Source organism: Anas platyrhynchos, chromosome 5 (assembly GCF_047663525.1).
Source record: "Anas platyrhynchos isolate ZD024472 breed Pekin duck chromosome 5, IASCAAS_PekinDuck_T2T, whole genome shotgun sequence".
Classification (NCBI taxonomy): Eukaryota; Metazoa; Chordata; class Aves; order Anseriformes; family Anatidae; genus Anas; species Anas platyrhynchos.
Genome location: NC_092591.1, coordinates 38,110,984 through 38,135,255, shown reverse-complemented (window position 1 = coordinate 38,135,255; position 24,272 = coordinate 38,110,984). Strand labels below are relative to the sequence as shown.

Below are 24,272 nucleotides of genomic sequence, written 5' to 3'. Positions count from 1 at the left end.
AAGCTCCAAGCAAAAAGAGGAAAATTAACTAGATAAGTAGTTTATACATCAGGATATTTGAAAATTAGTTTTGATTTTCCTTAAACAGAAGTGATAAACTGTGTGTATCTATTGGTAAAGAGTTGTTTCAAGCTGCAGGGGTGTCTAATTGCCCGCTAATGCATAGCTGTGTGGGAAGTAAAAAATGCTGTGACTCTAAAAGTTTGCATCAGTTTAATTAGAAAGCAAAAAGATACTATTAGTAATGCAGAACTGTACAAGGAGTGCCTCTATGCTTTGAAGCAGGAAATGCAAAAAGACAGGCCTGATCTTGCATGCTTTTTTTTTCCCAGAAAAAGGCTGTGATATCGCCTTTTGTAACAGATGGGTGATAGGTTTTAGTGCATTGTGAGTATGTTGAGATTTGTGTTCAAATACCTGTGCTATACGAGGGATCTTAAAACCCACATCTGTTAGTTCCCAAGGGAATGCCCTGACTGCCAGGCTACTGGGCGCTTTGCTGCGAGGTGCTGCCAGGTGCCAGCCGGTTTCAATCCCAGGCAGTGATACTTAGAAAGGGAGCGAGCCCAGGGACAGGCTGGCAGGAAGCATGATTGGGTACAGACTGATGTCTTGAACCCAAGTCTTCTGCTTTGCAGACCTGGTGATGAACAATGAAGAGGTGTATTTCCTAGCATGACATTAAATTCTGGGGAATGGTTTCTAAGCTCTCTCTTTAGGAGTATTCCTGGCTGACTTTGGCAGTTCGTCCCAATGTTGAGTCTGATATTCAAACAGCATCTCCAGTGTGCCTTTTCTGTTGCAGAGGGGAGCTGGGTGGCTTATTTGTGTGCTAAGTGTTGTAGGAGGTGTGGCATTTAGATTCTCATAGATCAGTTTCTGTGTTCTTATAAAATGCTAAATAAATAGATACAAAAATGTAATTATTTCAACATATGTGTAATTACTATCTGTTACATAAAGATCAGCTCTATGCCTCGTGTTTTCCGAATTGATTTGCCTATTGCAACATGATTCTGTTCTGGTAGGCCATAATTGGCTTAAGAAAAATGCTGAGTAGGGAATAGTTAATGTGATTTTATGCTAACAATTTTAGTACTTGATTTTAGTTCACTCAATTCTTTCATATTTTGAATTTCTTCTCTAGGATTAGAGAAGAGGCTTGACAATTGGCACGAGTGACAGTGCAGCTTGTGGTTGATAATCACACACTTTAGTATTCTGGATTTGCTATGCTTTATCGGCATAGAAAATGAACTCGCTCAGAATTCTAAAGAAGAGAGGTATTTGATGGAAATTCTGGGGGGAAAAAAAGTTATTTTTTCCGGAAAAATAAGATAAACTACAAATGTTATCCTTGGTTCCACTGGAGGATTCATCTGGGGAAGCTGTGGAGAGGTCACACTGGATTATTTGGCCATAAGAGGCAATTCAGAGATTCTCAAAAGTTTTGGGGAGATAAAGTAGTTTAGAACCAGAGCTGATATCCGATAAGGATATGTTAAAAGTGATAGAAGTATGGGGTCCTTAACAAATGGTATTAAGGGTACTCACATATTGTATAGTCAGAGCTTATGTTAGCATCTACAACGTGTAGCTGTGTATTTGCATCAACTGTTGCATGAAAAGTCAGCGTGAATTGCCTGATTTTCATAGTGTCGAGTTGTTCAGTGGTATCTTCATGCTCTCTGAAGTGTTAATGTGCCAAACCTAAAAACCTCCATAATCAGGAAGTGCCAGTACGGCCTCAGCAACTGCTCTTTGACCTGGCAATGGCTGTTGGGAGGCCAATGTATGCATTCCTATTCTGTTTCTGAATGTAATGGTGTATTCAGTCAGAAAGGAGAGGCTGGAAAAGAAGTATTCATTTAGCACTAGTAGTGTTGAGTTGATTAGTTGTGGAGTTCTGATTACACATGCATGTGATCAAAGGGTGGGGCAGTGTATACCACTGCCTAAGAGTCACTTCTCATTTCAATAGTATATCATAAATACTGCCAGTGATACATGTGTGAGCTATTCTTAGCAGTATGTTGGCATATGAGTGATTTGCACTTAATGAGGTGTATAGGAAGGAGTAACAAAATGTAAAGTTTGTCATGTTCAAGGCTGAAAGGCAGGTAAAATGTACCTGGAATGATGCCTTGGTAAAAACACCATTAAGAAAAAGGGCTTCCCTTGACGTTTCCCTTCACCTGTCTGTTTCCCAATAGCTAAATCTTGGTCTCTGAGTGGCAGAGAGATCAGTCAAGTCAGCTCTCATCCAGCTATTCAAGTGTAAAAAACAAGTGTTTGAACTGGGATGATCTTCACAGTCAAGGATAATGAAGGTGGTATGCCTTGGTAACTGCTTCTCTATTTGTTAGTTATTTAGGAACTGGTCTTTGGTGAGGCAGGGAAGAAATCTGGGAAGGGAAGCATCTTTTTCTTCATGGCAGTTGTGGTATTTGGTTGCTAAATTTTTCAATACAGCACGTGTGAAAACTTTTTCTGTAGAATGTGATACCTCTGCAGTTAAAGCTAAGGCTTGACCTTGGTGTCAGATCACACAGTGTCCTGATGGAGAACTTGCGGTCACCCATGGTGTTACCATCTTCAATCAAATTGGCCCTGATTTGTCTGTTAATGAAGCTGGAGATAGACTAAGCATGGATTAATGCAGTGCACCTTGGCTAAGAAAATTAAAGCTGCTTTTGTAAGAAAAAAATGTTAGGGAGAGCTGCAAGTCTTACATTAGCTAGGAGAACACATGTATATCTTTGTTTTCAGAGAGCAAATCTTTCTACCCCAATGCCTGAAAAGGTATATGATGTCAGCAGACAAACTTAGGCCTGTGTTAGTGGGAGAATACAGTATTAGTGGACATCATGTGCTTTCTGCAGTATGTGGGATCAAGCCGTGATGGAACTGCTTAGCCTCACTGTGCAATGGCATTTATATTTTGTTTGAATACTGTTAGAAACTTGCAAGTGTGGGGAAGTGAGTGGAAATTGAACCAGATATGTGTCTTTAAAGGTGGTGATTGTTGTTGCAGGATAATGTAACATAATGCGAGCCTGTACCATTTCATTTTTTTCCAGTAGTAAAGATGTGTTCTATATTAGTAACCTAATTACTTACAGGGAGGAATTAGCCCGGTCTCTTAGAGTAAATGAGGTAAAAGCTGATCAGCTTGGCATTGTCTTGTTTGTTGGGCTGGGTAAATGACTTATGAGCCCCGTAGCATTTGGGTTTTGACCAGTGGAATAGTTTGTTTCATGTTGTGAATTTTTTAAGAACTGTAAACAGCACTAAAGATCTGTTTGAAACAAAGTCCTTACCAGGTGAGTGGGCTTTTTCTCCTGAACTATCACCTTGATTCTTGTGGGTTTGTAGAACGTTGTGTGTGTTGAGATCATCTCTCAGGGCTTTGTCATCAATCGCTTCCTGACAAAGCAGATTGCTTCAAGCTGTTATGATGTCTACTAACTAGGATGCTGAAGAGGCCAATTACTTGACTTCAGTGGAAAGAGGGGGGAAGTGGCAATCTGAGGTTTCTAGAGAGTTTGATAGACACTTTTTACCTTTTAGCTTTCTTAAATTTCTTCTTTCATCTTTGTCCTATCAATCAAGATGAAAAGATTAAGGGCTGAAAGTGTATCCCAAATAAAGTTAGGAACGCAACAAGTAAATGGTATTTGTCCTTCCTCCCAAATGAAAATATCCTGAGGGTGGGTTTAAGATAACAGAATAGGTGAAAGCTATTCAAGGCTGGTTATTTCGACATATTTTGTAGGTTACTACTTTCTTTAAGTTTTTGCCAATTTTCAAGTAAGGAGAGATCAAAATGAAGTGCAACTGAGAGCTCTTTCTTGGCTGAAAAAGCGAATTCTGCATCTGGTTATGTGATGTTCTGAAGTGGCAGTTAAGTTATTTTGGCTTATTGCTTATGAAGAAATCTGGAGTTTACACTTTCTACTTCGATATCAATGTCTTGTTTAGAGTAGTAACTCTATTGCTGTTAGGGAGTAGTCACTTGATCCATACTGAATGCTCCTGATATATTGCTTTTCCTTAGCTCTTTCCCATTTCTTGTGGCATTGTATTTTTGCTGCTGCTGTTTTTGACAGCTTTTCTGGTTTTCATTTTCTTGCGCTCTGTAAATCTGCAGACCTTCAAACATGAGTCTTTCTGAGAGCTGAGTCTAAATAGGCAAGACAGACAATATTGACAAGGAAACAAAGGGTTCTCTGTTGAATCACAGCATTCCTACGCTCTGATAAGTCTTATGACCTTTTGCTTTCTCTTTCCCATTGACTCGTTGGATTGGCTTGTAAAATCATAGCTATATTTAGCATTTCATTCTGCAGTGCTGTCTATGTTATTTAGATCTTCTGATGCTTGTATTCTCTTACCTGCCTGTACAGCTTTGATACATTCAATGTTACCCCTTCTCTTTCTGTGGAAAATTGCAAGAACAAAGTTAAACAAGATTATTGCTTTTTAATGAGACATAATGACTAGTATCTAGTAGTATGGGAAGCAGGGTAGTTCAGTGTCAGGAGCTCAAGAAATAATTTTTAGCAAGTGTGTGGTGGGATGCTGTCTGTTAAGAGTAATAAAATTGGGACTCCTAGTTTCTGTAGAACTGGTGAGAAAGGTTTCTTTAACGATAGCGTCTATTTGCTGTTCTTTGTGTAGTGTGAGTGACAGCCAGCCAACAAAATGCTAAATGTATCAGGAAAGGCATAAAGATGACAGAAAACATAATATTGCAGCTGTGCAGAAATCTTGATGTCTTTACTCTGGTGTATGGTTTTTTAACTTGAGTTGCAAACTGGCCTTTGTATACTTCTTCCCCATGGCCACTTTTAGACTTCTGTTGGTGAGAACTTCATACAGTTCTCCTTCTGTCAATATTTTTGAAGTCTTTTCTATACAAATATTTAATGAATGCAGCTGCATACCTAAGTGACTGAGTAGTAAATGTAGACTATTTTTTTGTTCCCACTTAAGTGCACACTTGTCAAATCTTAGAAGGTTACTTAACACTGTTCTTTTGGTATTGTGTGTGTTGGAGCTGTTTATAACTTCTGTAGGTAGGACTGAAAGTGATAATTAAAATTCCATGCAAGACTTCAGTTCTTCATTTCTTAAAGCTAATTTGAAGTTCAATATTCAGCCTTTAAAGTACACAATACGACTAATCAGTGCCCGTTCAACTTAATAACTAATTGCTTAACAGTTTATATGATACTTTTCCTCACTTTTTGGTATTTATTTTCTTGAATGACTTTGTGACAAGTGGCACATCTGATTCTAGTTACTTTACAAGCAATTTAGCTTACAGCTATAGCTCTGGGAAATCTTGCCAGATTTGATGGTTTGTCTTTTTTCCTCTTTTACCTTTTCATGTTCGTTCAGCTCATCTGCTGTATTTCGTCTCTTGCAGAAATGGCAAAAGTGCGTGCCGCCTCAGTTGTTGAAGCTCATAGTGTAATGTCTGAGGAAGAGGACCCGATCAAAGATGCCAGTCTTAGTACTGATGTAGCTGAGGTGTCAGCACACATTCCTTTCTGCCAGTTCTGCTTTTGGGATCAGTGACTTCTGACAGAAGCAGAGTCTACAGCTGAGGATAGTAACTTAATCTGCTACAACAAGATTTGCTAGAGCTTGTCTATCAACATCTTTAAGCTTGCTGTTCCTTCAGCTCAGCCTATTATGCAGCATTATTTTATTTTTTATTTGAAAAAAAATAATGCAAGGAAAAATAATACTTTGCCTTATTTTATTATTTCTTTGCAACAAGTTCCACCTCTAACTTCAAACCTGTACTCTGAGAAACCAATAAACAATCAAGCATTTTACTGCTGTTACTCCTACAGGTATTAAGGATTAATATATAATTATATTACTGTATTCTTACAGTTTTATATTTCTGAAAAATTTTATTCAGCAGGTAAAATTTGTACTGGCTTTGTACATAGTGTAGCATCATCCAGAATTGCATTGCATTAGTTAGCTATATGCAACCCCCTGTGTATGCAGAACCAAAAGCAAAATAGAGACATCAGTTTAAAAAAAATAAACAAAAAAAACAAAAAAATCCACAAACTTAAAACTGAAAGTAAGGCTCTGAAATATTATGTATGGTTGCTATTTGAATGGGTGCTTAAAGTTTAGAGGAAAAAGAAGTTTGCAGAAACATGTTCATGTGTTCAGTTGGTTAAAGTTTAGTTTACTAATAAATACCCTTTATTTGTATTCAAAATTCCAGAACTGGTCTTCAAAGAATGTGAGTGCATACTTAAAATGATTAGAGTTGAGTTAAAATGATTACAAGCTATTCATAAATCTCACTGATTGACCTCACCTAATAGATTCTGATTTCAGTACTTAAATTGTTAGATGTTTTCTTCTGAAACTCAGCATGCTTTAAAGCTCTTGAATGTTGACTGGAAATGATTATATCTTTTTAATGATGTAGAATTTTATAGATGTAGAATCAAGAACAGAAAGGTTATGAATGCTGATTATATTCAGTGCTACTCTCTAGAGAAATCTGAGTAAATGTTTTTCTCTTCTAATGTAAAATGTCAGCCACTTTCAGGTTGAAAATACATCCCAAATAAGTAAGTATATTACAACTGATTGATCAGTTGGAAAAGTGAATGTGAATCTCCTGGTTCAAGCTCAAAACTTATGAAAGTAGTAAATGAAATCTGACCATCTGTATCCCAAGCTGTGAGATACCTGAACATTCCTACTTTTGATTTATTATGCTCTCTCTGGAGGAAAAAAAAAGTTGCTACTGCAGGTGTTGTAGGCTTTGTGGTAGTGGAGCAAAACTTCACCCTGCTTGCATTGCTGAGAGGATTTGCAGTCTCTGGGAACCAGAGGAATACAATTTCTCCCAAACTCTTTCTTTAAATCAAGTGGAATGAAGAGATTTTATTTAAGAGAATGTCCCTATTGAACGGATATGTCAGAAGGACTAAATGGTTGATTTGATTCCAAAAGTTGCAAATTTCTGCAGCTTTAAAAGCAAAGACCGTAGTCATGACTTGGAAAACTTGAAAGCATTATTTTAGGCGTTGGGGTTCCTGGGTGATTTGCCTGTTTCCACTAAGAATCACTAATGGCTGCTGCCTTGGATTATTTTCAAATGGATGTAAGGTATGACTTGACCTAAATTGCATCATAGCAATTCAATTTCAAGTGGCAAAGGAAAACTATGGAGAACAGGTAACCTATATCCAATAATTTGTTGTCTCTTAATTTGCTGATGGTAAGAAGCAATGATAAAATTTAGAAGCTGTGTCAAAACTCGGAGAAAATCGGATATACTTGCTGCAATTTGCCCGACTAACATGGTTGAGTTGGCACTAAAGGTTAAACCCAGTGACCAGACTTGCCAGTTGATTGCTCAGAGTAATTGGCATGTGAACAGCGTTGCAGCTTTTGTTCAGGAGGCTGGTATTTTTCTGACACCGTTTGAAAGAGTGGCTGATGTTTTATATGCTCAGGTTCCAAGTAAAATGCTAGTCACTGTGATGTTATGGGATTGTTCAAGAAAGTATCTGCAGTTGTTTGTTTTTTTTTTAAGTTGTGGGGTTGTTTTTCTTCTGATGAAAAAATCTTAGTAATCAAATGCTTCCTTAGGGCAAGACCTTCTCAGTGTAAAATTAGAAAGCATAATCTTGGAACCTTGCTTTTTTTTTTTTTCCATCATCACACAGAATGCACGTAACAAGTGCTCGGAGGGGTGGTGGAGAAGAAAATAATGTGCAGAGCAGCTAAAGGAAAACCTCTGTCTGTGACGCATGAGAACAGTTGTCAGAGGAGCTTATTTCAAGTAAGGTGTCAGCACAGTTTGGAGTACCTGCTGGGCTAACCTGTCAGGCTGACTAGAAAATGAATGCTGCATCATATCTCCAATATTCTTTTGATTTCTAAGTTCAGCTGACTTCAAAGCGCAAAGACTTGCATTTCCAGAATGTATTTTATTGGTTTTAAAGGTGACAATTCAATTCCCAGACAAAATTCTGCATTAGTAGTGTTTTTAGTCTACCCAACTTTGCCTGAAAGACCATATTAGATGGCTTCACAGTTAGTATGGTATCTACAGGAACAACAGCTGTGTATGCTAGTGAGTAGAAGAATTTAAGGCAGGTGTCTGGACAATAGCCTGCAACCTTGACAGGGCCCTGCAGAACCCTCTGGTATGTGCTGGAGTTGGAGAGAGCATCCTTTTGTAAGAGTCCTGGTATTTCTCTTTATTTGTGATTAAAATGCAGGTGTCTGAGATAGGAAGTCATCAAGAACATGGAGAGCCTGGTTGGCACAGAACAGAGAGAAGTTCAGCATGGTTTATTATTTTCAGGTCGCTGCCGGTAGTGCTGGAGCTAGGCACTTCAGTGTCACTTGCTTTTTATTTTTTGCCTCTGCCCTGTCCCCTAATATCGTATCTGCAGGCTTTGCCATTATGCAAAGTATCCCCATCCATTCCGACTTACTGATAATGTTGACTGTACAATGCTTTTATTGCAAATTTACAATGTACTTCGTTGCAGCCATTATACTGAGGTGGTACTTTGAAAACTATGTTAGAAAACTTTTGTTAATTGACTCGCAGTCATGTCAGACCTCTTGATTACACTTGCCCATTTCTCTGGGGATTCTTTTTATTTATTAGTTGAAAAAAATTGTTGAGATAATCTGAGGTCCTGACACTTCTTCCTGAGCTGGGAAATGAAGAGAGTCAGCAGCATCTCCATAACAGTTGCGTTTAGGTACTGTAGCTGTGTGATGGGTTGACTGTGGAGGAATTTTTGAAACAAGGAGGCCATGACTTGCCACAGCTCATCAAACCAAGCTACCAGGATGACTACGAGGAATTGCCTTAATGATGTTCAATTGAGGAATTACAAATATTGTTGCAAGCAGCTGGCATTTCTTCAAGGACAAGATCTACGTGACTGCTACCACAAGAGGGTTGTTTTCTTGCAGGTGGGGTTGTTTTCTTGCAGTTGTTTGTCTGATTGCTTTCGACCAATAATCTTGTGTGAGACGCTGTATTGCCCCTGCTAGATTGTTATAAAAATCAGGCTGTTCGGGTAATAAAGAGCATGATCTGACCATATTGGTGTGTGTCATGACTTCAGCTGTTCTTTCTGCAACAGTTGACTAAAATTATTTCTTTGTATTTAGATCTATTCTAAATCTATTCTCCGTTTTTTGCAAATATTTGGATCCTTTTATACATTGTGCTCCGTGTAAAATCTTGAAGTCATGTCCCATTTTTTGTTCTAACTCTTTGTGAATAGCCCGTTGTTCTTTAAATTAAAAGTGCATGGTTTAACTTCTGCAGGCTGTTCCTTATCTGTACATACCTTTTGTGTACTTCCTTACTTTGTTTCATGTGCAAACAGAATCACACAATCACAGACTGGCTGAGGTTGGAAGGGGCCTCTGGAGGTCATCTGGTCCAACCCCCTGCTCAAGCACCTTGCTGTGCACTGACTAATTTACAGTGCTGATCTTCAGATGCTTTTGGCTCTTTAAAAGAGAATGAGCAAAAACTGTTCCAGGTGAAGTTGTGCCTTGTTTTGTTTGCATAAAGAAAGCTGAAACTTCCCATCTTCCATAAATTGAGTTTGCTGACTATCTTAGTAGAGAGTAGTCTAATCTCCTTTTTAATGGAAAGGATCTAGTATTTTCCTCATAATGTTGCCTATTACACCTGGAAAAATACCACTAATTATAAATATAAATATAATTACACTAATAAAACTACAAATAAAAACTATAAATAAAAATAACACTAATAACACTAATTTAAAATAGACATCAAGAAAATACTGCTGAAATAGTAGCATTATTTGTGTCAAATGACATTAGTGGTGTGCATTCTAATACATTTTGAGACTCTCATATTTTCCAGAGCACAAAAGCTCCCATGTGTAAGTGGGACACTTAAATTTCTAATCCTAGTCTTAATTCCACAATTTCGTGGTTAGGATTAGGATGAGTTTTCTCAACTGAAATCTCTTCTGCTAACCAGGCTGTTTCTTAGGGCAGCTGCAATGAGACCTGAGTAGACTGGCGTGCTGTTCTTACAGCTGTGGCACTTCACAGTGACATTAGAAGTTTCATCTGCAAATTTGGCTACTTTTTGCTGTTGCTTACAAGGCAGATGCATCAAACTAGATCGTTTTCAATTTCTACCTACATTTTCAGTTTAATTTTCATCATTTTGTTTACCTGAATAGAGACAATACTCTTTTCTTTCTCTATCCCTGTTATACAGAGGATACAGAATTAATCTCTACCAGTGGATCACAGCTTTTATTATTTACTGTTACCATTTGGCTGACCTCTTTGATCTGAAAAACTGTGTAATGACAGCAGCAGCTTCCTGAGGGGCATATAGAAATGATGATATTGGCACTGAGCCGTGCAACCACTTAGCGATCTTGCCATCTCAGTTTTGTCGTCTTAGCCTTGTTCATTGACAGGGGATTCTGCTTTAATACAGGCAGGAAATTTCAGATAATTGAGCTTTGTTGTTCTTGTGATTATTGCTTCAATGAAAAACTACTCAAGTTTCTCCAGTTGGGAGCTTCTCTCCATATCACACAGTTCTAGACTCTTCCCTTTTTCGTCCCCTGGATTTTCATGTCTTTGGATTTTCTCGTAGAAAAACAACATCCATCCTAGCCAGCATTCATACTGTAACTTCTAGCAGTGGTCTGTGGAAACAACAAGTGAAGTCTTGACAAATAATTTTGCAACAGGGCAAGAATGCCAGGGTTTGGGGCAAAAGTGCTGACAGTTTTTCAAGTTGTCCTGTCTGCATCATTGTTCCAGACATAATTGTGAATGCCAGTATTTGCAGCATATTTTAGTAAATTATTTGTATGGGTTAGCTTTGTAATTGTAACACTGTTTTCCTGAATCCTTCAGTGTCACGAGTGTCATTAATGCAGTGAGGACATGAGACTGGTGTTAGATTACTGATTTTTCTTTGCCTTTAGTAGAAATCATCTATCTATGTGGTCTCTGCATGAGAGGGCAGCATACCGGATCATCACAAATGCCTTGAGTGTTATGGAGTTTTTTTATTCAAAGGATTATTATAAAACTGAAACTTTAAAACCTGTTAAAGGCTAATTTACTGAAGGCTTTATTCTTTAACCCAAAGCAGAACTGCCAAAAATGCAGCTTACATTCTTAGATAAGCTTAGCTATGGGAAAATTGGCTCTAAGGTATTGATTTAAATAAATAGCACTTTATATTCAGTTGGATGGCATCAGTGTGTTCTTATGAAGCTCAAACTTCCAAAGGAATCAATACTATGAAACTAAAACTAAATAGCAATTAGTGAAGTTACTGCTGCCTGAAGTAGCTATAGATGACAGTTTTATGGTTGTCAGCAGGATTATTTTGGGACACTGAGTTCTTACTCTCTGATTCAGAAGTATCTGATGGCTGAGTTCCAAATATTGGAGCAATAGAATGTGTGTTTTTTTGTTTGTTTTAAGAGATTTATTAGCTACATTGGTGTAATGCATATAACCATGCTTGCATCAGTGGTATGTAGAGCCTGTACAGACTTAATCTTTAAGTATTTAAGGGTTTAGGTGTGTGAATGATTCTTGTAAGCATTGCTCAATAATTTCTTTGAATGCATTCTTATTGTTCAGTGCCCTTTTGTATAATACCCGTGTGATTTACTTCATTGAAGGGCAAAATGCAAGGATACCCTGTATTAGCTGAAGCGGTTCCTCTTCTCTTCTGTTTTCCCATTATGAAATGTCTGAATTGCTGATATCAGACATCCACACTGAAAGGAAAACTTTATCTGTTATGGAAAAAATTTATTATCTTGCATCCACTAAATTTTGACTTAATTTTTATGCACATTTACTTCAGGTAGAGGTGGTGTTCAAATACCTTACTAGTTTTCTACTCCTATGTTGAAAAATTTGTTTTAGGTGTTATAACAGTAAAAAAGAAATGTGCATGAAAGGTAAGGTGCGGCAAGCTAGTGAATATTGAACTTGTTCAGAAAACTTCGAAGACTGACTGGATGTTCCTGAATTTTGATTTCCATCTTCTCATGCTGTTAAAATTTGGTTTGCTGGGTGATCATTCTTGAAGTGGGTATCAGCATATAATAAAAGTTTATGGAGCTAGTTTTAGTTGTCAGACACTAAAATGTGTCAAAGTTCTAATGATTGGGCAAACTCTGTACTTTTTGAATGAATAGTTGTGCACTAGTTAATATAAGCAAGCGTTAAGTATAGTTTAACATATATTTCACTGTTTATTCACTTCACTGGTGCACATGGATGTACTGGATAGAGTCCAACAGAGGCCACCAAGATGATGAAGGACAAGAGCACCTAGTCTGTGAGGAAAGGTTGAGAGAGCTGGGACCATTTAGCCTGATGAAGGGGAGGTTCAAGGGGGTTCTTATCAATTCTTATCAATAAATACCTGAGGGAAGGATGCAAAGAAGACTGAGCCAGGCTCTCTTCAGTGGTGTTCAGTGCCAGGAAAAGAGTCTGTGTGAACAAACTGGAACAGAGGAGTTTGTGTCTGAACATCAGGAAGCACTTCTGTACTGTGTGGGTGATGGAGCACTGGCACAAGTTGCCCAGAGGTTGTTGAGTTACCCTACTTGGAGATCTTCAAAAGCCACCTGGACATGGTCCTTGGCAACCTGCTATGGTTGTCCCAGCTTGAGCAGGGGATTGAACCAGCTGACCTCCAGAGGTCCCTTCCAAACTCAGCTATTCTGTGAAAACTCTCAAGACGATTGAGAATTTTTTGTTAGAAGCATAAGGGAGTAGTGTTTTCCCCTGACTTGTATAGTGAAGTTCAATACCCTAGTTCAAGAGATCAAGCGATGACATGGCTTTCTAGATAGGATTACTGAACCACTCCATGTGAAATAAGTTTGCCTCTCTTCACACAGAAAGAAGTCTTGCATTCCTGTGACTTCTTCAGTTTTCTAATGTTTAATAAAATCTATTTTAACAAGTTTTCAGAAACTGAATTTAATTGTTCTTTAATTTAGCAAAAAAGTTGAACTGTGACAGAGCTAATGCAGCCTCAGTGCTTATTATGGTTGTGTGTTCCCATCAGGGTTTTATCTTAATTAGTGTAATTGATTGCTAAAATTAGGCCCAAGAGTCCACTTACATTTAGCAGGAGAGAGAAAAACTGTTTTTATAAGGTATAGAAGACCTCAATTGTTATGTTTTTATAGCCTTTGTGTAGCTTTCTTGTGCATTTTCATTATGGAATGATGAAAATTGGAATAGCAATGTAGATTATTTACAAAGGATCTCATTTTCACACCTTGTAGTGAAATCTCATGCTTCTTGTAAAGTGTTTTTCTATGAGTCTTCCTTATGACCTATGAATGTACAGAGATACTCACTTTTAAGACCTTCTTTAACAATCCTTTCAAGACATGGGTGTTTAATTTACCATTTTTGTTTGGGAGTAAACAAGCTTCAAGATAACTGCGTGCTTTTCAGTCCTTTACACCCACTGTGTTTGGAAATTTGTCTCAGGTTATGCCATTTAAGAGAGACTAACATTCTTTCACCATCCTTTTTACATCAGAAAGAAATGCCAATGGTTGGACATGTGTGGTCTTTTGGGGGTGTTTTTTGTCATTTTGTTTCTTTAGTAGAATGAGTAACACTTCCAAAATCAGCTGTTGATGAGATCTGGGGGGGGATGTGGGTGAATTCACAGCACATGAGTCTGTGGGATGAGGTTCATTAGACTTGGCTCCCTGGTTCCAAAGGCGGGCATTTGTGCTGGTCCATAGCCTCACCTCCCTGGTGTCAGCCGCTTGTTCTTGCCACTTTGCTGTCCCCTTTCAGATCGCTGTGAGCAGTTTCAGCATGACACTTCAACCAAAAACTAAACAGAAAAAAATACCTTGTAAGGTTCTTCAGTATTGGTGAACTAAGGTGACTTGCAGAGGAGTTTGACAAGCTTCAAAGCTCTCAAAGGGCATTGGCTGTACAACCCAAAAGAGGTGAGGGTAAGGAAGCAATCAAGAGAAAGGATTATGAGACAGCAGTCTTTGGCAGCAGCAAACTCAGCTTAACAGGCCAAGGAGCCACGCTGACAGTCAGTTTTTCTTTTCATGGTACTTGTCATAAATTCATTAACTATGAGATCTGTGTTTCCAAAATTAGGGCATGCTTGAAAACACAGGTTTGTTCTGTGCTAGCAGTCGGGGAGTTAAAGCTGTGCACAAACATTTTCTGTAATTTCTTTAAAGAAATTACATGAATTAGTCTGTAAATGTTCAGTACCATGACTGACATAGGGCAAAGAAACAACAAAACATTGCAACTTCTGAATGGTTGTTTCCATCTGTAAAATTCTGAGTTCTGTCTTTGCTACTTGTCTTCTCTGGAGGGAGAAACATTCCAGCAGATTTCATGGGTACAAATTCACATGAATGTAATCCCTATGTGCAAACTGCAATTGTGACCACGTATTTCTTTGGGGATATATTTGCCATAGCTACCCAAGGCATTTATCCTGTTAGGGCATGGTTTCTTTTTCTTTTCTGCAAGGGCTTTTTGTCTAACTGTTCATCTCAGCATAATAATAATACTGAAATTTTGTCATAGTAAAACTGATATCCACTGCGCGGCTGGTATGCTTACAGTGTCCTCCAGGAAAAGCAAGTACAGATGATGTTAATTAGAGAAGACCTTAGGGGACTGTGGTCATGAAGTGAAAATCCTTCAGAAGAAAACTTCCGAAATTCATGCAGCAAATTGTTTGAGACTTGCTCAGTGTAACTGTCACCATAATCTCAGATGAATTTGGGAATTAAAAACTTGTGCCATCAGAGAGCTGAGCGTCTAAAATAGCTTATATGACTTTTCCTATAAATAACTAGAGAAGAGCTCAAATGAAATCTGGTATGTTCTAAGGGTGTGGTGAATAAGTAACTGTGAGGTCTATAAAGTGCAAAGATCATCAACTGTAGTTTTTGTGTCTTCTGTATTTCAGAATTTCAATATTTAAAAGTTTCAACTCGTTTTTGTGGACAGAAAAAAAATATCAGAAGGTCTTTATTCCCAGCCCCTGATAACTATAAATAACATAGTGATGGAGCTAACCAGGTTAAAACATTAAGGATAGTAATTCAACAGGAAAAAAAAATAAATCACTTTGCTCTCACCCATTCACCCGATATTGGGGGTGGGGGTGGGTGATGAAGAAAGCTCAAGAAGGAAGGCTAACACATGTCTTTGCATAATGTGGGGAGATCTTGCAAAGCTTGATAACATGAAGTTGAAAGACAGTCTTCTTGGTCCCTATATCTAGCCATTTTGAAGACTTGAATTAGCTAACATTTCAGAATTTGGGGATGAAAACCTGTGAGGAATTTCTGTCTTCCCTTTTCTCTATATGATGTTTCTAAACATGTTTGTCAGATTCACCAGGTGTTAGAATAATAAAACAGAAGTAAGAAAGAATTTTTTCCTTCTCTAGAGTATGGTAAGTAATAGCTTTAGAGCAGCTTGCTGTGGATAATTAAAATAATGCCATTTTGTATTAATTTATATGTTGGATGAGAAGTAAAATCATGGAACATTGTCTTGAATTTAATTTGGAATTAGTATAGTTTGGGTTCCATTTCATCTCTGAAGTGAAAGTATCATTTGCGTATTAGTACTCATGAGCATTTACTATGAATGCTGTTTTACACAGTGAAGCAGTGACAAGCATTGACATTTAAAATAAAATGCTTAAAAAACATGGGGTTTAAAGCGAGACCAGGACCTGAGTCTGAGACAAAAAAGGTACATACACTTTAAAGGGGATGGGGGTGGGGAAATCTTTTTAGAGATTAAAAATGGCAGCAGAATTTTTAATTCACAGAGAATATAACCACAGTTTAAGACAAGGACAGGCATGTTTACTTTTAAGACAATGAAGTCTGAAGTCTTAACTGTCTGTGAATAGGTGATAAGAAATGACTGTCTTGTTATCATGCTTCTGGCTGTCCTGTGAGATCTGTTAACATCCCTTGGAATTCTAGGAATTTCTTCACCCTTCATTTGTTATGCTTTTAGGTTCTTAAACATTTGGAGTGAATGCTCATGTAAGATAAATCATTTTTCTTTCACTGTTTATCTTCTTTTCATTGCAGCCCATAGACATGAGTGTTGTCCGCTTTCATCCTTATATAAAATAAATGTTCATTGCAGAGTGGGGTAGACAGATGGTGTAAAAGACTTGATTAGAGTATTCAAATATGTGCATAGTTGTAGTTTATTAATCTAAGCTGTAGCAGGATGCTGGAGTAGTAAATCTATGTACTGTTTTGGGGGTAAGTGGATGTCAGACTATTTAATAAGCTGCAACTTGGATTGTTTCTGAGGGCTACTTTTTGAAACACTGTTTCTTTTTTCACATTTGTTAATTGGCGCAGAGACTGCCCTCTGCTGTACTCTTCAGCTGAAGGACTGTTTAGGTCTTGTAAGCACTAAGTGTAGCTGCTGGTAAGTGAGCAAAAAGTGTTAAATTATGTAAGAGCTTTATTAATGACACAGGATAGCAAGAAATAAGCGAAGATCAAATAGGATATTTCTGAATTTACAAGTACCTTTAAATGACCGTGACAGAGGTCCGTGTCTAGTGAATTCTGGACATAAGATTTCTGAAGCCTACTCCGATTTCTTTCTGCTGTCATGCCCTCCCCTAATACATCTGTATTAGTGTACATCCCAACTGAAACATTATTCCTCCAAATGTCTATTTTTCATTTGGTCTAAAAAGCAGAAATTAAACAATGCTTATGTGCATTGCAAATGCTAGTGTATATTTCAATCAAAGGGAATCATGCGACAAGTAAGGTGTTGGTTAGTGTTATCAACGATTGTTTTTTATTTCGGTCAACTTTGGAAGCACTTTAATTTTTTGTAACTGAGACCAAAGCATTTATACCACAGCAGAAAGTCCAATTTGTTAAGACTAAAGCCTTTTGTGTGGTGGTTTTGCTTGACCTGTGCTATCACTTCTAACAGATTAAAGTGTCTCGCTATTGAGATTCTAATCGAGGACGATTGTTGTTAATAGAGCATGCATCATGTGTTTTTCACTGAGACATCAGTATGAATTTAAATAGGATTTGTGTTCTCCCTCTTCGTATCTTCACTTCATATCTTCATAATTCATATGAATTCTGTAGTGTTTCTTTTATGAAAATTGACCTGTTTGATTTCTTAAAATTTAGATCATGCTTATTCTGAGGGGCTTTGATTTCTTTAGACCTAACAGAGCTAAAATATATTATTAAAATTAATCTGTGTGGTGCATCTTGATCTGTCTTCACTTGATTTCACTCACCTGAGTCGCTCAGGCTGTGAGCATTTTCTGATGGCCGACAGGAACAGCACAGGCAGCTGAAGTGCTGTACTTCAGAGGTTTTACTGGTGTCGGTACTGCTGTGTGCTGAGAGGTTTTAGCCATCTGCTGACCAAGCTTGACGCGACTCACAAAAAGTGCTTTTTCACCTCTGGATTTGAGTAATCCTCTCGATTCCAGGCAGAGCTGGGCGAGCAGCTGCCCCCGCCTCAAAATGGCAGGAGCAGAGGCCGAGCGCAGTGCGGAGCGGCACCGCACGGCTCACGGAGGATGCGAGTCCTGCAGCTCTTCACAGGAGCTGGGTGGGAGCAGACAAAGCTCGCCATGGGAACGAGCAGTCCTGCTTCGGAGAATGGCAGAGGAATGCCGAGCTGGTGGTGTGCATGAGGAGCTGCAGCTGCTGCTGTGGAGAGCCCTGGCCCGGGGGGCAAACATCACGGCCCTGTGCCGCTGACCGGCCGCTCTTGTGGGCGTTTGGCACTGGAGAGGTCTTCTTTGATTAATGGTAATAATTACAAATCTTGCATGTGATACCAAAATACTACAGTAATGTGCTCATGATTCCACTTGTTTATATGGCAAGCAACTTGTATATGCTGCTTATAAAACTGAATCTAAGAGTCTGAAACTTCAATTTCACCATTTTCTTTGAGCTTTCGTGTTTTGAGCTGACAGTCTGATTCCTCTTGTACAAATGTAACTAAGCAGTAACAATCAAAATTGCTTTCTTTTTGAGGGCTTAGCCCTTTTTGCTGTTGATCCACATACCTTGCACATTGAAGTGAGCATGGAATGTTAAAACCTTTCGGCATGTCTGGTAGCCCTTTGAAATACACACATTGAGCTGAGTTACTCTGCTTGACGGGTTTTCTAATGAACCCGGGACTGAAATGATTAGAAGTAAGAGTCAGCTGGATATTGAAGGAAACGTTTTCTTCCAATACCAAGACTACGGTATAACATCTATTTAGTGGAAATGATGTAAAAATGTAGACTTAAGAAAATAATCATAGCAGAAGTCAGTCTTGAATATATTGCAAAATTAGTGTAAGAGTTTTTTTCATGTCACAGAATTTTTGAAAATTAAGAAAAACAGTATCGAGCTTTCCTAGGGTTTGCAACTTTTACTTGCTTTTGAAAGACATCAAGCTGCTTCAGTTTGTATCAGGCATTTCAGATACTGTTAAGCTTCATATGAGCTCTGCAAAGTATTTTCTACTATGAACTCCAATTTTTAATGCTTGTCAGCTAGGTAATTTTATGCTTTACAAAATGATTTGTGCTGTTTTCCTTTATGTAATTGGGTTACAAGACTTAATCATGAAATACCGTTAAGGAAACAGATGATGTTTGGGAGATGATGCATTGAAAGTTTCTGTAATTGTTCATCTTAAAACTTGATGCAATGCTTATTGGTTAGAGTAATTTTTTTTTCCTGTTCCTGGTATCTGCCTCAAGCTGAGTCTTGTTTTTAACCTCAACTATACCATGCCTTAATTTGAGGAATGAGTGAACGTTTTACCGGTGTCATGTTTTACCTTTTAAATTCTTTAGGACCACTGTAGAGAGAAACTTCAGGGTTATTCTGAAGTTTTTTTCCTTGTGCTTATTTAATTTGTTGCAATTGGGTGGTAGCATTTTTCCAGAGTTGTTGGTGCTGAGGATCTGCGATATGTGAAGCGCTCCTCAGAAAGCAGAAAGAACAGTGGACTTAGATTTGGAGGGGGTCGCCTGTTATCACAATTCCTTTGATTAAAGGAAGTTATTCCAGCATTCCAGACATGCAGCATCCCTCTGCTTTTACCAACTAGATATTTTTAGGGGGTAGGGCTTGCGGGAGTTAGTTTGGTATTTTGGTAATCTTAAATCTTAGCTTGCCTGACAAGTGAGGTTTCATATCTTTTGTATTACCTCAGTGTGATTACTTGGCCTGTACTGCTTATTGCTTGCTTAAGAGACATCTGATTTTCCAGGATATCAAAATTATTTTCTACCAAGTGCTCCTGAAACTCCTAATATTTGATGTCTATTTCCAGAATATGGGTGTTAGTGTGACTGCAGTGGAACTCTAGCTTTCCCTAACTTCTTTCTTTCTTAACTGACTTAACTCAGATCTTATATACTGAAAGTGAGTAGCAGTTATTACAAGTCACTTATGTCTCAGTTAGTCTTTCAGGAATTTGTATGCCCTTGGCATCTTGCATAGAGTTTATGCAGAAAATGTAAGCAACATTACTAATGTTTGCCTAATATTGGTATTTGCCTATTACTAATGTTTACCTTACATTGTTTCTGTTTCTCTGGTCTTCAGTGTTCATTGCTATGCAAAAGGGGTTTAAATTTCTTACTCTCTATATAAACATATACACAGATGCATAAGTTTTGGTTGTGCCCTTTCTCTGATTTAACCTCAAAACCTACTCTTTATGTAGCTAATGATTTTCAATTTGATGGAGGGAATGTACCTAATCTCACCTTCAACATTTTTGATCAGTTTTTAAGTATTGGCCAGTAATGTTATTTTGTGATGTGTAGATTCTTTAGTGTGACCTTACTTAGCTTACACTTTAAGTGTTATGGTGATATAAAGTTGCATTTTACTTCTTGCATATCCTTAGATAAGGTTTTGACTTCCTTGGTGCTGAGTAAATGGGCATTATTCATTCCCTCATATTGTTTTGACACCTGTTAGTCATCGTGTGTGGACTGAGGAATGTAAGTTTTTTGTCAACTTGTCAGAGTTGAAAATAGATGAATGTAACTTTCAAAGGGCTCAGTCTTCAGCCAAGTTGCAGCTAGTACTATGTGCATGAAATAGAATTTGAATTATCTTCCACACACAGCTCTGCTCTTTGCAATTTTATTTTACCCACTGAGACTTTGTTTTTGGAAATTGGCAATTGTGTACAATAACATTGCCTTTGTTGAAAGGGAAATTGTGCATTCTGAGGGTCGCTTTACTAAATTCTTATCTTCCACTCTCCAAATTTCAGAGATCCCATTTTGGCACAGTGCTTTATATAACTCTTACTGAATACAAACTTTGACTCCATTTTTCAAAAAGCTGTTCTTTTTAAGTTGTGTACTTAGAGAAAGTTTTACAGGCACTAGTTGACTGTGCAAAACTTGCAGTGCTTGCCTCAATACTGTATAGCTTTTGATGGGCTTTTCTTGGTGGTTGCTTGATTTTTGTTTATTTTGCGTATCAGTGCAGGGCAGTTAAGCATCTTTAGAAGGCAAAAAAAGATTTTACACTACCTAGAAATGCTTTCAGATTTACTTGAAAATTTTAGTAATAACTGGTTGTAGTGATTAGGGAAGAAATAAGTGAAGAAAATTTTGCTGTTGCTGTATGTGGCTGTATACTACTAATGAAAATAGAAAACTGTACATTCTTAGGATTGCAAGCTGGCAGAAACTTGTGTAGGAGTGTCTGTTGCTGCTCCTCCAAAGCTGTACTATTGCTATTTAATTTTCAACTTAATTACAACATAACCAGCCTTCCTGTCCTCCTCCAGACACAAACATTTGGTCTGATTTTTTTTCTTGTCTTGGTGCTTCCAGTGCTTTTCTGTAATACAACTTTGAGATGCTTTGTAGTATTTAGGTAGGCATTGGAAAGGGTTGCCCAGGGAGGTGGTGGACTTACTGTCCCTAGAGATGTTTAAGGAAAGGTTGGACATGGTGCTTAGGGACAAGGTTTAGTGGGCGATACTGGTGGTAGGGGGGTAGTTGGACCAGATGATCTTGGTGGTCTTTTCAAACCTTAATGATTCTATGATTTCTTTTGACTCAGTAAATAATAGATAGCAAAGGAAACCTGATAAAAAGGAATTTAAAACCTCAAGCACAATTGCTAGTTGTAACTCTGTACAACTATTTATTTATTTTATTACCTTTTAATTTGACATATTGAGGTTGATATATACACGTCTTTGTGACAGAGAAAGCAGAAAGAAAAAGGCAATGTGCTGTAAGACACAGCTATGTGTTGTATTTAAGAGCTGAGTGACTGCATGTACTGTGAGGCTTAGGTTCTTTAGCCTGAATCAACAGGAATGATAAACCATATCAGGATGAAAGGCTGGATTTGGAGTATAGTGGAATGTCACTACTTGCCTGTGGAAATTACTGTATACTGTCAAATATATGTGTGTTTGCACGTGTGAAGATTTCTACTCTTGTATTTAATACTTTCCGCTTTAGTGCATGTCTACAGGAAGTATTAAGAATAGCTGCCCACGTGAACTTATCCTAAGACTTTATGGCTACTTGGAATTGTGTAAGTGCAGCTCCAGACTTCTTTAGATAGTATCTTTTGCAAGAGCTCTGTGCCAGACCTGTCTTCTCTGAAACCTGGGAATCTGTGTTTACATGAAAATACCTCAGTTTTTGAGCAATACACACAAATATTTTTGTGTGTTTATTGAACTTATTGTAAGCATGTTGTCTATAAGAAGTTATTCGTGTTTAGTGTTTGTAGGATCGTAGGCATAGCTTGTGTTGGAATTTTTAGGAGTGAGAGAATAAGTTAAAACTGATTGATAACTTTCAGAAATTGCTAATTTGCAATTGTGTATGTTAAATGCCAAAAATACAATGCTTTGACACGGATTTATAAGGAACTTTAGCATTGGTTTTAACAGTGGTCTTTCTAATATTTGCACGTGAAAATTACTAAAATGAATGAATCAGATTTGTGAGGGTTCTGTAGTTCTTATAAGGGAAGAAGCACTATGTAAATGTGGAGGGAGGGTTCTGTTGTTCTCATGTCTGGAGCCTTGAAAAACTGTCTTAGGTGTTTTGTTATTAATACAGTTATTCACTAGCTTCCTTTGAATGTCTTCCATTAGATTTTCATCCTGGATGCTTCTTCAACTGCCTTGTGATGGAAGGGAAATATTATTGAAGTTATAATGGATTTTACACAGCATCACAACAAAAACTGGCCTAATAGCATTTGTCTTTGAAGAGAATAGGCATAATTACAAATAATCATGACAACTTCTCATATGAATGGACACATCACAGAAGATTCTGACAGTGAAACAAAAAATGTGGATCTTGCATCTCCTGAGGAACCTCAGAAGCACCGAGAAATGGCTGTTGATTGCCCGGGGGACTTGGGCTCCAGGATGATGCCCATGCGGCGGAGCGCTCAGCTTGAGCGAATCCGTCAGCAGCAGGAGGACATGAGGCGCAGGCGGGAAGAAGAGGGAAAGAAACAAGAACTGGACCTCACTGCTTCTATGAGGCTTAAGAAATTAGCACAAATTCCTCCTAAAACTGGAATAGACAATCCAATATTTGACACAGAAGAAGGGATTGTTTTGGAGAGTCCTCATTATACTGTGAAGACACTAGGTAGGTAAAATGCAATGAATGGGGTAATGGAGAAAATATTTAATTGAATATTAATGTTCTTCTAGGTGACTAAAAACATGGTTTAGCTAATTCTTCCTACTTGGATTCCAAGTCTTCTGGTCCTTCAGACTTAAGGTTGTTCTTCATTTAGCCATCAGGTTATGTTCTCCAGCAAGGGGCTTTTCAAAACTGATCCATTTGGAGGGCATTTAAACAAACTCTAGAATGCTATTGGGTTCCTTGGATGTCTCAGTCATCTTAAGGTGGGGAAAACTGTGCAACTGCCACCGAATTTCCTTATGTTTGATGAAGGACAGACCAGAATAAGCAATGAATTAACATGTTGTTTCGTACAATAAAACCTTTCGTACTTTGTGTGATTTTACTGAATTTCTGAACTATACTGCTTCTGACTCCTTCCATATTTCCACATTTGCTGTCCAAGTGAGCCTGATTCATCACCTGACAAATCTCTAACCTTTGTTAACAGAACCCTAAATAAAAATTGTCAGGTGCCAATGAATTACAAATATGTTAAACTACTGTTATTGATTCATGTTTAAAAAAAAATGGATTTTAGCTTAGCTTTTTTGTTAATCCATAACATGTGCACAAAATATAGGGGTTTAAATAACAGCATTCACTCAATTGTCTGTGGTTTTAGTTTTGAAAATGTTTCATAAGTGCTAATGTCTAATTTGGTATATCTTTGCCAATCCTTTAATCTTTTCATCTTCAAAAAATATATGTAATAAGATATTGTTTATAAAGAGAAAATGGGACGCTTAATTAAAATTTCAAAGGGCATGTTTGTTATCAAAACAAGATGTGATTTAGACAGCAGACCTAGTGGAAATAAATTTCTGAACATCTAGAACATGTGCATTTAAGTATTTAACTGGCTTGTTCACAGCAGTGTAATTCTTAGAGGCAGAAAATATTTTGTTCACTACTGTTTATTCTGCTAACTTAGTTAAATGAGTAACTGATGCTTCAAGTAAGTAAACCTTTTGTAACTACAATGAAAACTTTTTTTTTGAGGGGAATACCTGCTTATTTTTAATGCTTTTGGCAAAGATTACTTATAAATATAAACAAACTTCTAGAAATCGTTTTGGATAAAACAGTTTTCTTAGTCCTCTGATTCAAGTAGTATATGGAACGTTAGAGAGCTAGCACTAGCACATTGGGTACTCTAAAGAGATCTATACAGAACTTAAGGTATTGGTGGTAATATATAATTAAGCCAACTTAATATCACTAAGTTTGTTCATTTTTGTTTGAAGTGATAAGCACAGCTATTTTCTTTTGCTCTTTTTCTAATCTACTGTGTTAAGCAGTAACCACGGGTCCTCCCCTGCAGTTGCGTATTTTTTCTCTAGCAGTCTTTTGATTAATAAGTATATTGCACGGTGCTCCATCGCATTCCAGCCATTTCATAGTCTACTGGAAAAAAAGACAGCAGTGTTTCTTGTAAAAGAAGACTTTAGAAAAAAAAACAACAGTG

At 37.7% G+C, this 24,272-nt stretch overlaps 1 protein-coding gene across 3 annotated transcripts in view; it reads left to right on the top strand.

The window, feature by feature from the left end:
* Positions 1 to 24,272, top strand: part of PALS1 (protein associated with LIN7 1, MAGUK p55 family member) — a 49,460-nt gene that overhangs the window by 1,849 nt on the left and 23,339 nt on the right. For 2 of the 3 annotated variants that reach the window (XM_027459583.3, XM_072038884.1), the window contains one exon: positions 22,255 to 22,765. In XM_027459583.3, the coding sequence (XP_027315384.1) occupies positions 22,399 to 22,765 (367 nt within the window). In that variant the 5' untranslated portion in view covers positions 22,255 to 22,398. Of the gene's footprint in view, positions 1 to 17,716; positions 17,907 to 22,254; positions 22,766 to 24,272 lie in introns of those variants that run through there. The other variant, XM_072038885.1, reaches the window with a different exon arrangement.